The sequence below is a fragment of the Embiotoca jacksoni genome, unplaced genomic scaffold, assembly GCF_022577435.1.
Source record: "Embiotoca jacksoni isolate LCO1_2020_lvr unplaced genomic scaffold, fEmbJac1.0.p SCAF_6, whole genome shotgun sequence".
NCBI lineage: Eukaryota > Metazoa > Chordata > Actinopteri > Embiotocidae > Embiotoca > Embiotoca jacksoni.
Genome location: NW_027185414.1, coordinates 3847330 through 3861726, shown reverse-complemented (window position 1 = coordinate 3861726; position 14397 = coordinate 3847330). Strand labels below are relative to the sequence as shown.

The following is a 14397-nucleotide window of genomic DNA, read 5'->3' as shown; positions in this document are numbered from 1 at the left end:
AGTAAAATTTACAATTTGTGTTGTCACATGGGCTGATGTGCTGGGCAGGAGCGACATGCAAAGACTCGGTCACCTCCGGGTTAGTGCTGGGGACAAAACTTTGGTACTTTTATGGCACGGACCGTTGCACTTTCTAAAAATATCTTGTTATATGTTACCAAGTTTCGATACCTAAGCTACATCTAGACCAAGAGGTTATCGTTTTACCGCCCACAGAAGTAAAATCAGCCAGTTTCAACAGATGTCAGTAAACCTTTCACTACAATGCCTTATTTCACTCTCTTCAAACTAATTTTTGACCACATACCTGTTTGAGTTGCGTGAACTGCAGCAAATTGAGGCTTCTCTCTGTGTGCAGCCGGCTGGAAAGTGTCTGCTGATGGCATGTGAGGCGTTTAGGGAACATACGACAAGTGTAGCATCCAGCGACGGCTTGCATGTGAAGTGTTTAGAGAACATCTGTAAATTGCAGCATAACAATATCTTGTATGTGAGGCGTTTCGGTGTAATTGTGGCATCCACAATAGCTTCCGTGAGACGTTTAGGGTGCATCTGTAAAATGTAGCATCTAAGAACAGCTTGCTCATGAGGCTGAACCTGAGTTACACTCCCACCCTCTAGACTTTATGAAACCATCATGTACCATAATGTGTAATATTTGCTTTCTTAAAATACATTTGTAAAAAAAAAAGTATCGTTCAGGAACCGGTATCACGGCCCTACACTGGGTTTATATGGACGATTGGAACATGAAAAAATGAAGTCTATGGTTTTTGTTTTTTTAGCTTCAAGAAGAGAGCGAGGAGAGCGATAGATATGAGCGAGGAGGATGTGATTCAGCAGCAAGAGAGGGTGAAGTCAGGTACTTCTTAAAACGATGAGTTTTTAAGTCTAAGAGGGAAGATGGAGGGTGATATTCTGATTGGAGTAGCAAGGTCATTGCAGCAACAGGGAGCCAGTAGAAAGCAGAGCTGAGTCCCAGTGGACCATTTACTTTTAATGTGTTCTCATCTGCCTCCACACAAAGCTATGTCAGGGTCTTAAAAAACCCTCCCGGTGCTGTGCACTCCTGCACGGCCACCGAGTCCTCGGCTCACTGAGAATGATCAGCGCGTACGGCTGAATGGTGCTGCAAGGTCCATAATATTTTGATGTAGTGCAATGCACAAACCCGGTCCACAGAACAGAGCGAATATAGATATCAAGCCATCCAAGGCAATCAATAAACATAGGCTGCACAGGGCCGATATATTGTAAGCATCTTTGTGCTTTCTGGGAAATTTGACGGTGTATATGTGCTGCTATATTCTGTCCTCACCGCTGATGACATTGGCTGTCGGAGCTAAACAGCCGGGATTGTGGCGCCATTAATTCATCATGAGTGTTTACCGCTCAAACATCAGCGCACATATTGCCTCAAACAGATCTCCCTCGTTTGTACAGATGGAAAACTGATGGACGGATGCGGGCAGGAAAGTGCATGCTTTTATCGGGGTAATGTACTGCCTTTCTTCTTCAGGACTAATACAACATAAAGCGACTATTTGTAAAGTTTCAAAAGAAAAGCTTTTTTCCAGTTCAGGGGCAAAAAAAAAAAAACGTAGCCTCAAACATAATAACATTACAAACAAAAAACACAAGAGTAGTCCAGTGCAAAACTGGGATAATCTCCAGCCTGCGAGTGGCACCGAACACAAGCCGTTTGAGGTCACGCTGACGCGCTGAAGTGTTCATGCAAGCAACTACAACCAATACAGGATTCGAATATGCACAAAGAGGAATAATAATTTGTGAAACAGAGCTTTGTAAAAAGAAGCGTTTCCTTTTGTCACATAAAGAGAAGACAGAACGGCGTTGAACAGCATCCATCAACATGCACAGTGTGTAGGACAACATGGCTGAAGCTCAGCGAGAAGCGAGACAGCTGCATTATTCACACAGCTCTGCCAGTCATCGCTGACATGGAGGACAGTGGGGTGACTCATCCTACTTGATAATACATGATGATTGATGTTTTTTAAAACACCAATCATCCCACATGAATAATAAGCAGGATCCTTATTAGGGACCGCAAGAGGAAGGAGAGAGGTGATTTTGGGTTGTTGTTTTTTTTAGCTTGGTGACGTGCGGTGGGAGTCAACTATGGTGACGGACACCGTGACGGTCAGACGTACATCCTCACACCTGGGAGGAGGTTATCTCGGGAAGAGAGGAACACACAGAGAGAGTAAAAAAAAAAAAAAAAGCTTTTCTATGCCAGCAGCGTCACACAAACGCCTCAAACTATGAATCATCCATCAATATCAGGCAGAAGAAGGAATTAGCCATAATGCTGCTTTCAGTGTAGCTTCCCGAAGCCTACAGATAACATGTTTAAACATGATTAACTGTAATAAAGCTTCAGTAAAGCTCATACTACCCAATTAGACACAAAACTGACTCATCTAGAAATGTAAGGGCAGCAGGTACTTGATAAATGTTCCCTACGAGTACATCACACAGGACAAAAAAATCAAAAAATCCCAGCAAAAAGCAGTGCATGTAAATAGATGTAAATTGATTAACAATGCTCAAGGGAAGCATTTCAGCTGGGTTTATTTTATGTTTTTCATGTCGCCATAGAAGCAGTTTTAATAGGTGGAAACGTGATTTTTTTTTCTGCTTCCTTCAACCCTAAATTTGACACGATAAACTGTTGCACACACGAGCGACACCAAGTCCTAATCTGCTGTATGAAAGCAGAAGCTCAACTAAATGTCAACAGAAAGCCCCGGGAAGGCTGCTTCGAGGCTTTAAAGGGTTTTTCTAATCCATGGCTGAAACAGCAGAGCCCTCAGTATTTTTTCACCCCCTCGATCCTCAATGCATCTTTTGATTGTTAAAGGGAGGGGAAGGTGCCTCATTAGTATGCATCTTTTGAAGGCGCCAGGGCTGCCTGCAGATGCGGGAAGCTTGAGGCAGTGGAGGGGCGGGGTGAGGAGGGGGGGGGGGGGGGGGTCAGTCACATGGCCCAGGACTTCTTACAGCATCCCCTCCGCCTGCAGGGGATCTGAACGAAAAGCGCAGCTCTCTCTCCCTCCGAATTCTCAGATGGCAGCCGTGACCTACTTTCCACAAAGACAGCCTCATGCAAACTTGATGATATGCTTATAACAGAGGAGCCCGTCGTGCACCGCCTGAGGTGAGCCCGGCGATGCGGAGGCAGCAGGGGGTCTGTGTGGGGAGGACCAACTGGCAGGACGTGTGTTAGTAGCTCCGTCCTGGGCGGTGACGATGCTGACACAGCATGTGACCGTAGACGCAACACGGCTTGGTGAAGGTTGTCGAGATCACCGTAGCCCCCCTCTCCCAAAAAAAGCAAAACAGCTTCATTTCAAAGACATCATCATCATGAGGACAGGCCGATAACTAATTAATGGATCCGACTAGCTCTCTTCTTAAACTCCACTCATTTACATACAAAATGTCCTCCTTGTTGCTTCTCTCCAGCAGCTGTACTCTCACTGAGCTCTGCAGAAGCCACTGGTTTGAAAAGACTGGAGTTATTTCAGTCGCTGAGTGGGCAGATTTCAGCCTCTTACATCAAATTCCCTGCCACTTATTACTGATCGGCTCTTTCAGACATCACAAAGCTCCGCTCACAAGTTTGTAAATTTGGCAAATTTTGATCAGAAGCGATCAAAAATATTGCATCCATCTTGCAACAGAAAAGTACTTCAGCCGCTGCAGACATCCTCCTTCTAAAGTATCACAGCTATTTCAGTAGTGGATTTAACAACTCCTGATATTGTCTCCCGTATTATCCTGTGGCTTCTTACTAGACCAGTAGTTCTTCCCTCCCAGTGCAGTCTCAAGACACACATTTTTCCTTCGTCATTAAGTCCTGCCCCAAATTCTTTTTAAGTTTTGAGCCACGCAAATTTATTTTACAAAGATCTGAACTGTGTTTATTGTCACTTCCATCGTATACACCCAGCCTACAGGGATAGGAACAAAAGTTTGAACTTTCTTCCATTCAAGTTTTTTTTTGAGTCACACAATCGCAGCCCACTAAAAATGTATTGTAAATGTGACCCATTTCAACTAGTGGGTTGAGAACTACTATCCAAAAACGATCCTTAATTTCACTTAACTCAATACACTTTTGGTCCATATATTCAAATAGAAATTGCGACAAACTCCAAATCTCGTTTAATAATTTTTTTATGAGGCAGCTCCTAATTTAAGTAAAATTGTGCAGTTTTATTCAGCTCAGCTTTGTGTGAGGCATCCTGTGTTTACACATAGGCCTATAGAAGTTTATGTTTTTATTAAATTATTTTTTTTTTAAAAAAAGGAAAGAGAAAACAGGTATTTTTTTTTTAATTCAGTAACAAAACTAGAGTTATCCACATAAATATGAAAAACTCAAATGTTAGCCAGCCCTATTGAAAAGTCAGTGAATTTACCACTTTCCAAAGACGTGCTCTATGGGTACTAACAGTGCAGCAGTCGAGCAGTAAGAACATGACAAGGTGTGATTTTTGTTCGTAATATGTGTTTAGATATAAAAGTGAATTCCAAGGCTGATGTCAGACAGGTGTAAAGCTCAGCTACACTCTGTGTATGCAGCTCACAGAGGCTAAGTGAGGTTTAGGTACACTTTATTTATGCCATCAAATGATACTAACGCACTAAAAATTGTAGATCACACAAACAAGCCCCAGCAGGCTTGTAAAAACATTTCACCCCCTAGGAGTAAAAAAAAAAATATATATATATATATATATTTTATGGAAACCTCAAAGCGAAATATCAAGATGACAAAGTAAAATAAATCAAGATGACAAACAGATTCAGGTGAGCCGGGCATCAGAAAGCCAGACATCAAAACTTCAGAACACACAGCGGAGGAGAGAACAAAGACAAAGATAAAGGACAGAAGGGAAGCGGGTGGAAAATATATAAATATATCAGCAGTGAGGAGGGGAAGGTAGGAGTGTTACAGTGAGAGTGAAGGTGTGTCAGGGGTTCATCACTCCGAAAATCCATCTGACATCCCTTATTAGAGGGCGGGACCCAACCCTCTGACTGGGTTCCAGCTCACTGAGCCTGGGAAACCCGGGAATTCACCAGTAATTTCCCACAAAAAAAAAGGAATCAAATCTTTTCTCAGAATATCAAGCAGCCTCGTCTGCGTGTGAGCTGTTTCCAAGTAAACCAGATTACATAATAAAATGTCTAAAAATTGCTTTTGATTTCCTGCTATAAGTCACATTTTTTTTTCCAGTCACGGGTGTCTCTCTTATCCTTTAATAATGTTACCAAAATCCAGCACCTTTATTCTACTGAGCAATTTAAGCTGTTATATGATGAATGGAGCCTCGAGGCAGAGAAATAAACATCTTCTGCAACACATGTAGCCACAAAATGAAATTCCCCACGTTTTCCCAGCGTTAATTAGGGGTGTACATAAAACTCACGGTTCATTATGTACCTTGGTTTTGGAGTCACAGTTCAGTGTGTTTTCAGAGCAAACTTCAGAAAATGCATAAATTAACATGTTTATCAAACCATTCAAAAGTGTCTAATTGGCTGTAATTCTTACGGTAAGAATTAAGTTACTCAAACGGTGCAAAAACAAAAGACTGAGCTGTTTACTGCCACGTGTGAAAGTAAGTCAAACCAAAAATTTCCATTAAGACCAGTGCAGCATAAAGCATGCTACTGCTAATGAACAGGAGCGCTGCCACACCTGTTCGGGTGGAACTCGAGACGGTTCATTCGGGAGCAGGAGTTTCATATGAAGCTGAACAGTTCAGGATGAATACACGTACCATTAAACCATCAGTATTAATGCATTTCCTCTGATCAACATCCAAACCTTTAGCTTTATTTAAGGTATTAAAGGGGCATTCCACAAACTAACGATGAGTACTATCTGTCGGCTGTATGTAAAAGTGCACGAAGCTTCAGGATCTGAAAAATTAGGCAGATGTGGAAGTGCCATCAACTGCAATACCACCGAGGGCCACTAGAGGTTCGCTCCAAAAAACCTCCAACTCCAAAGACCCCCATTCAACTTCTCTCATGAAATACAAAGTCAATACAATTTCTCCACGAGTTATCTCGGTGTTGTTAGCTAAAGCTGCTCTTCTTATTAGTTTTTTGGTGGTCCATCGGAAAATAATCCCAACATTAATGAGATAATAACCTTAAAAAAAAAGCCAGGTTTTTGGGGGCGTGTCCATTTGATTGACAGGCCTTTGATGCAGTCAGGTTACGGTTATCAGTGGGCGAGACAGGTTTCCAATCAGATCGAGTCAAATCCCCCGCTCACTCCTCCCCAGCTCGTCCAAATATGATCACTTCTGGCTCCAAATCGCTCCTAGCTAGCAAGATGGCGCTGGCCAAAGTCTGAATTTGAGGCTTATTTACGGCTTCATCACTGTTGGTTCCCACTTGGTATTAACCCACAGCTGTTTGATGCCCTCTAGCTCCAAATCAAGAGACAGGACATTTAGGAAAGGTCTAATTAAAGACAGTATGGAATTGCATGGTGGGAAATGAAGGCCTTAGCCTTTTTGGAGCTTAACCAATATTAGACAGTAAAATTTAGGAGATCCTGGTTTATGCTACTTCAATTTCAAGCATTCTTTTTTTGAGTCCTCCAGCTTAATGGAAATACAATCCTGAAATGCTCAAGTGCCCCTTTAAATATGTGATCCAAATGTGCACCCACAAGATCTTTCTAAGCACGGGTTCAACTGCTACTCCAAACTCTCAGCTCAACAGGAAATACTTCACTTCCTATAACAATTGCTGTGAAATTCTATAAAAGGTCGCTAATCAATTCCCATTCAGAAGCCTTACGCAAGATTTCACGAGCAGATACATGGATTTGAAGGCCGCTATTGGCTGCAGTCGCTCACACACACACAGTATGTGGGCTGCACACCAGTTCTAAGAGGGAGAGAAAACGCTGGATTTATGTAATGCAGCGCTGCTCAGTGTCTGAACCGGGGGGCACTTGCCAGCCCACACAAGTCACCTATGCGGACCCTGGAAACATTCCTGTTTGAAACAGGTTTCTTTGGCAGCATCAGCAAGCTGGTTTCATATAAAATCTGTCCAAAGATCGATAGTGTAAAGCGGAGCTGTGCTGGGCTGAAATTTGAGAAAGAGAAGAACGTGGAAGGAAGCAGAGTCATATTCATCCAAAGTTTTTAGGTAATTGCTGGTGAAATAAGCAGTGAAGGGATGGATGGAAAACATGTTTCAGCCACGTGCTAAAGTAAGACAGCTGACATTTGAAAGTGACACCTTCTAAAGATATAAATACAACATCATGATGCATTTTAAAGGAAATCCGAAGCCGTTGGAAATGAGAAAACAGATTTTTATAGACTTGATGATCAAGATATTAAATGATAAACTTCAAGCCGCATTTGGCAAAGTAGATAAACCGTAAACCATTTAGGAGTGTGGGACTCTCAGTTTGTTTGCAGATAAACAGATGGCAATTTTACAATCCATATAAATCTCTTTGATTGAAGAAAGACCTGACATTAAAGAAGGTAAAGCTGCAATACTTTTAGAAGAGACGGCTGCATTGAAAGACAAATAGAGGACATCTGATTTTCTCCGTTCATGTTTTAAGAGAACACGACTGCCACAGTAAAAACTAAAACCGTAATAAGACATGCATTTGAATGACATCATAAGATATCAAAGGATTTGAGCTTTGAGAAGATGGCTGGTTATCCAACCATCAAGGATAAAACCCACCATGAAAAATGTAGGTGCCGTAATATTAATTCATGCATTGTTTCTTTAAAGACCCCTCCTTCAATAAAAAGACAGACTTGTGAGATCACAACTTCCCAGCCAATCACAGTCTGATATGGGAGAGGTATGATCAAGAAACTTTAAACTTCCAGTGGACATCCACTGAGTACGGAGGTTTCAGTGAATGAGGAGACATCCTGTCACAAATAGTTACATTTTCTAAGGGAAAAAATATGGACAACCTCATAGAGTCTGGATTTTTTTTTTTTTTTTTTTCAATATTGGAGAAAGAGCAGATGTCATTTTAACAATTTTAGATGCAGGTCTCTGTGAGAAAACTGTATTAGATACAAATTACTGAAGAAACCAATGCGTTTTATGTCTTAAAACATGCTGGAGGGGGACCTTTAAATATTAATGACAAACTATAAATCCTTATCGTATTATATAATGAATACCGTAAATTGCCATAATGTCAATACAAAAGTAGTGCAACTTCTTTAGGAAACTTTGAGATTTAATTTAATTTTTGTTTCCAATGCTACACTTGAACTTGGCAGACAGGTTCAGGGAATCTGATAAATGTTTGTAACATTCAGATTGCAGCAAAAATTTGGTTAAAGCTACTGTTTTGAAAGTCTTGTACAGAGCTGCCCAACTTGGGGTCCGTGGGCTTTGATTTGAACGACCAAGGCATTTGTCAAACTTGTGCTTATTCTCCTTCATTTTAAATTCTGGAAAATCCTAATGACTACAAACTGTAAAGTTTGTGCAGCTAAAAAGTTCATAATATGAGTTTTACAGCAATAAACAGCAGAGTATTGTTTGTATGAGTTTCCTGTTTATTGTTTCCCTGGCCTACAAAGAATGATGATGTTCACTCTCCTGCTGATGCACATGTGCTGTTCGTGTGTCCTACAATACATCACTGACTTTGGGCTGCCAGTCAACATGAGAAATAAAGATGAGAGATCGAGATGAGAGATCGAGATGAGAGATCGAGATGAGAGATCAAGATGAGAGATTAAGATGAGAGATTAAGATGAGAGATTGAGATGAGAGATTGAGATGAGAGATTGAGATGAGAGATCGAGGCACTGACACTGACACTGAAAAAGCAACTGTTTTTGACAATAATTTTTGCAAAGTAATAAAATTACTCCTTTGCAGATTTACATTTTTTTATTATTAGTAGTAGTAGTAGTAGTATTAGTATTAGTATTAGTATTTTAGTTTAGTTTAGTTTAGTTTAGTTTAGTTTAGAAAGGTAATTTTCCATGTAATGTCACACACCATAAACTTCTATTTTTGGCCCGCTTAACTCCATCCAGATAAATTTTTGGAACTTCATAAGAAAGAATTTGGGCACCTCTGGTCTTGAAAAATGATTTATTTTTTACTTTGCGCAAACACTAAATCACATTTCTGAAGTTTGGGGCACAGCTGTTTCCAGTTTTAAATGTTAATGAAATGTTTAATTGTGACTACAGACAAGTCCCTAAAGGATTATTATGGGAATATTGCATTATATTTCCATTTTATTGTTTAAAGCAAAGTTATATGTTGACTATTATCACACAGTCAAAGGTGTACATTTCACAATTTGACTGTCAAAGATTGATTCTCCTCACAGACCTTTTTCAGAGCAGATATTTTTGCTCATCATCGCAGGACAAGCACATGTGGAATTAAACCCATTTACAAGGAGCCAGCTCTATGAAGTGTCCCAGTGAGCCAGCATGCACAATACCAGGACCTTCCCAAAGTGGAACACAGCCATCATTCATGTGGTTGAATCCACCTGCGAGCACATGTCAAAATGTCTGCCGTGACACACGTCTACAGTTCAGCGCTACGCAGCAGTTGCAGTAATGACAGGGACTGCGTGGACGCGTTGTTGAATGGAAGGATCAACTTAAGAGCACAAGAGACGGCGAGGCTGCAGGGGTGATTTTTCTCTAAGTGCACGTTTAGACGTTTAGCAGTTGACAGCACAATAATGACCGAACAGATTGTTCTGATACTTCAGCCTCCCCATATAAACCGGGCCTGCAGTCACACACACACACAGAAATATATAAGAAGCAACAAAACAAAATGAGGCCAAACGTCATCAGCAGGGGTGAAAACACTGATGGATTTCTGAAAACAAACGCGCACCTGTGCTCAGAGCCGCATTTACACAAACCCGTCAAATGCTTCAGCTGCTCTCTGAAAAACGTGTTTTTTTTTCTTTTCTTTTTCCCCCCCTGAAGTATCAGCTCGGCCTTATCTTATCCACTTCAAGCAGTGATACCTCTTGTGATGAATCTCTAATGTGAGAGAACTGAAAAACTATTATCTGGACATGGCGGTTTTCTTTGGCCGGCCAATCGCCCCATTTATACACACACACACACACACACACACACACACACACACACACACACACACACACACACACTCTGCACACCCACCCCCTCCACAGTTCCTCCCTCTCGAGCTTTCTGTCACCATAAATCGTCCCCATCTCTGTGTAAATTTCATGGTGAATGAAACACACTACTTGTTAGCAAAACGGAAGCATCCTCCCCCTTTCAAAGGAGAGACTATTTGTATTGTATTGCATGGGGCCTGCTCTCTATTACTATGGATACAGGTTATTTCTAAAGAGCTCGTCTCACAGCGAGATAATGACTTAACAAGAAGGTCCTTTTATTCTGAAATATGTCTGTACAGATGCTGAGCCACTGTTATGAGCCAAATAACTACATGTGCACCATATTTATGCCTTAAAACCACATAATTACTGCATATTAAGCAGATGATTGCACAAATAATTCATCATCTCCAAATGTGTAGGTAAATTCAGTGTGTTTGCCGGTGTGACATTGGGCTGTATAGCCCCTGATAAGCTGTCATTGAGCTGCTGGTGGCGCTGGGTGGAGGTTGCCGTCCATGCTGAGCAGCACACAAAAAAAAGAAGCCTGCTGGCGAGAAGCCATGAAATGCACAATTAGTCCTGGGTCAGTTGCATTAGGTGTTCTCAAAGGCAAAACAGGCAATCAATGCACGACTTTGTGCTTATTATAAACAGAATTTGGGCATTAGAGAGAAAAAAAAAAAATCCAAGAGGTTGTTGGTTTCAGTGGATCAGAGGAGAGGACAACGCATGTGAATGGGGCAGCAAATCTTTCTCCTTGGGTCACCTTGGGGTCACACTAATCACTAACTGCACCATTACCTCTGACCGTCCCAGCCTTTGATTTTTAATGCCTCTAAGGTTTACTCGAAACTTGATTTGACTCAAAATAGAAAAAAGTCCCTCCTGATAAAAAAACAAAACAAAAAAAAAAAAAACAGCCACGTAAATGACTCCTGTTTCGGAAAACTTGATTCCCAAACTATAGAGGGTTGCAGGCTACCCTCTAGTGGCACAGGGAAGCGCTGAACCATGTCACAAAAGAAGTTGTTGTCTGCCTCAGACGGATTAAAAACAGTGTAAACGGGAAACCAAAAACTGATGGGAGGAAAAGTCCTCTATGGCGTAAGACGACACCGGAGGAAGCTGTGCGGGGAATTCCAGCGCGTGAACGGGAGATGTTTACTTTATATGCAAATCAGCCACATCGACACCAGAGGTCTTATTTTAAGGCCCGAGCTCGAGCTTCTTTTTTTTCTTTTTTTCTGACTTTTCAAGAAAGAAAGCTTTGATGTTGGCAGGAAGGATCGATGCCAGGGAGAGAGAAAGAGGGAGAGAGAAAGAGAGAGAGAGAGAGAGGATGCAGAATGAAAATGTACTTCTGGGGGTGCGTGGGTGTGCGGGGGAGGGGGGGGGGGGGTCGGATTAGCTGCCGTCATCATAGCCCCTCTTGTTTTTATGCAAAGCCTTTTACAGTCTAAATGGCACCTTGCTGCATGTCCATCAGTGTGTGTGTGTGTGTGTGGAGAGAGAGAGAAACATAAAAAAAAAAAAAAAAGCCACAAGTGACGTTTCTACATCCCCATCCGCGACGCGTCATCTGGACATAATAAAGTTTGTCGGGTCGCTCTCAGAGAATGCGGGCTGAAATGTAACTGGTTCACCCTCACTGCACCATTTATTTCTGTTTCATTTAGCACAATCTGTCGGAGCAGTTTGCTGTAGCTACACGAGGACGCGGAGCCGAGCGAGCGTGCGTGGTGATGGGAGCTTTTCTCCGCAACATCCTCCTGTCATTTTGGCCGTGTGTATAGGCCTGCGGTGCCGCTGCGGATGAGCAACTTTATGGGGACACAGTAGAGAAGAGGAAAAAGAAGAAGAAGGGGGGGGGGGAATCCGTTCACTAGCAAGGTGCAAGATCAAGTAGTTTGTTAAGGCTGGGGATGGTTTGTCTTATTGCGCACGGCGCGGCAGAATAAGCGCATTTACCCTCCAACCAAGACTCCATTACCAAACATGGTCTTATTATAAAAGGCCACTTAGTGAAGGAGACTAATGGAAGTGCAAAAAGTCTCAGATTTAAAAGGAAATATCAGCCAACAAGTCAGATTTGTGCACAGAAAGCAGCATGCAGAGGGTGAGATCAATTAATGATTCAGAAACGCGCAGCGTAATCTGCATCTACTTACATAGAGGTGATGTTTTTGAATAACTCCGCTATGTCAACGCTGGTCCCATTGCTCCCAGTGTCTTGCAGGGCGAGTAAAGGGAAAAATCTGCCGTTGTCAGACTTATTGCAATAGATCTCTGTTTGAGAGCAGCTGCAGGTCGGCGGGCAGTCCAGCATGGAGCTCAGATAGTCCTGGAAAACACTCATCAGAAACAAAACCCTCCACCAGCAAATCCGGATCGAATGAAACCATAGATCCATGTCTCCGGGCGAAGTGGGGGGGATAGAAGAGGTCCCGATGTCCTCTGGGTTCGAACAGAACGAGAAGAAGAGGAGAGGAGGAGAGTGGGAGGAAGGAAGGAAGGAGGAGGATGGCTGGTGCGTCTGTACAGAGGATGCTCTATGTGAGCGGTTCTGCTGTGGATGGATGCTGTAGTGTCCTTGCGCGTCAGAGATTGGGTGAAAAGGAGGAGGAGGAGAGGGGAGGGGGGGGAAAGAAAAGAAAAAGACGCAACAAAAAAAAGGGGCGCAAATCAAAAATGAGAGAGCGAAATAATCGGAGCTTCCAGGCGTCTCGTCAGCCTCAGATGCATGGTGTTCCCCGGGATGCCGCGGCTGCTGATGTCGTCGTCGTCTCTCTCCGAGCAGGACCAGGACGACTGGCTGGAGAGCACGGAGACACGAAATGAGAAGTTGGAGCATCAAGTCCCTCCTACCGGCTACAGTCACACTGACACCTGCAGAAACTGCATGCAATCAACAGTGATTATAACTACACAGCACACGCAGCACACAGGAAGGATGCCAGGACACGCCGGTGGGTTCAGATATTTTAAAAAGTATTAAAAATCAATTAAAAAAAAAAACAAGTCAACAAATCATTTCAGTCCCTGTAGTCCATATTTCTCACTATTACAGATGATTTATATCGAGGCTTTTTTGGAACAATAATTATTTGTTATTGATCTTTATTCTACATTATATTTCACATTAGTAATTCCTTAAGGATTATTTCCAAATTTTGAAAATATATTCCCTTCACTTGATAATGATGCTGAAAATATTGTGTGATTTTCCATGAAATACATCCTATTGCCTGTAAGTAGAGGTGGGCATCACCAGAGGACCCCGAGATACTGAGATGCTGAGTTTTGTGATGACACATCGGGATCTGTTGCCTTTTTTTCGACTTCAAATTATGTCCTCAAAAGAAAACTTTGTCAACATCAGTCTGTTCATCTCACTTCAATTATTTTCACTGCAGTAAAATGTGAACGTCGAGCAGACATAAAAAAAAAAAAAAATTCATAGATGTTGCATCTACCTGACAAATGTATTTATTTAATTATATAATAGAACCTTGATACTGTGTATTGGTACAATATCAATACACGATGTATTGCAACACTATGCTGTAACGATTTGTTCCTCCACCCCTTTTGGTTAGAACATTTTTTCAAATATGTCTGCACCTCCCGCCTCACTGAAAAATACAGAACATATGAATATGCAAACATTCAGCCCAGTATCACCAAAGCGTGTAATACACACACCTGTCCACCAGAGGGAAGAGTGTAAACAGAGGCAGGTCACGTGATGGAGGTCATGTAAGTCACAAACTTTCACCCTGAAGGATGGGATTCAATTTTAGTTTTTTAGTGGTTTTTTTTGTAACTGTAACCTCGTTGTTTTACTTTAACCCTGACCAAGGTTTGGCTTTCCTAACCCTGACCACGCAGGTTTCCATTGGGTTAAGTTTTCCTAAAGTAAGAACTGATACCCTTCCCTCTAGTGGTCGGGCGTGTGTATTACACCCTTTGCCGTGATACCAGGTCGCAACACTCATCAGTTAATGTAAACTACCTCCAGCTGCTCAGGGTCATACCCAGCTCAGAGAAACTTTTCACTCTCAGTGTATGGATTTGAAAGTAGCTCTCTGGTGTCAAACTCCGCACGAACATCATTCTGCACAGTGAAGCTCAAACACCCGAGAGCCAAAACACATTTTTTGAGTTGAAGACTTTCGAGCATAATTCTGGTGTATGTTAACATGCACCCT

At 42.1% G+C, this 14397-nt stretch overlaps 1 protein-coding gene across 4 annotated transcripts in view; it reads right to left on the bottom strand.

Annotated features, from left to right (window-relative positions):
* The window catches only part of ntrk3b (neurotrophic tyrosine kinase, receptor, type 3b), a 204861-nt gene extending 191863 nt beyond the window's left edge, over window positions 1-12998 (bottom strand). For 3 of the 4 annotated variants that reach the window (XM_069173510.1, XM_069173511.1, XM_069173512.1), the window contains exon 1: window positions 12358-12998. In XM_069173510.1, the coding sequence (XP_069029611.1) occupies window positions 12358-12599 (242 nt within the window). In that variant the 5' untranslated portion in view covers window positions 12600-12998. The remainder of the gene's footprint in view (window positions 1-12357) is intronic. The other variant, XM_069173513.1, reaches the window with a different exon arrangement.
* Between the last annotated feature and the right edge of the window lie 1399 nt (window positions 12999-14397).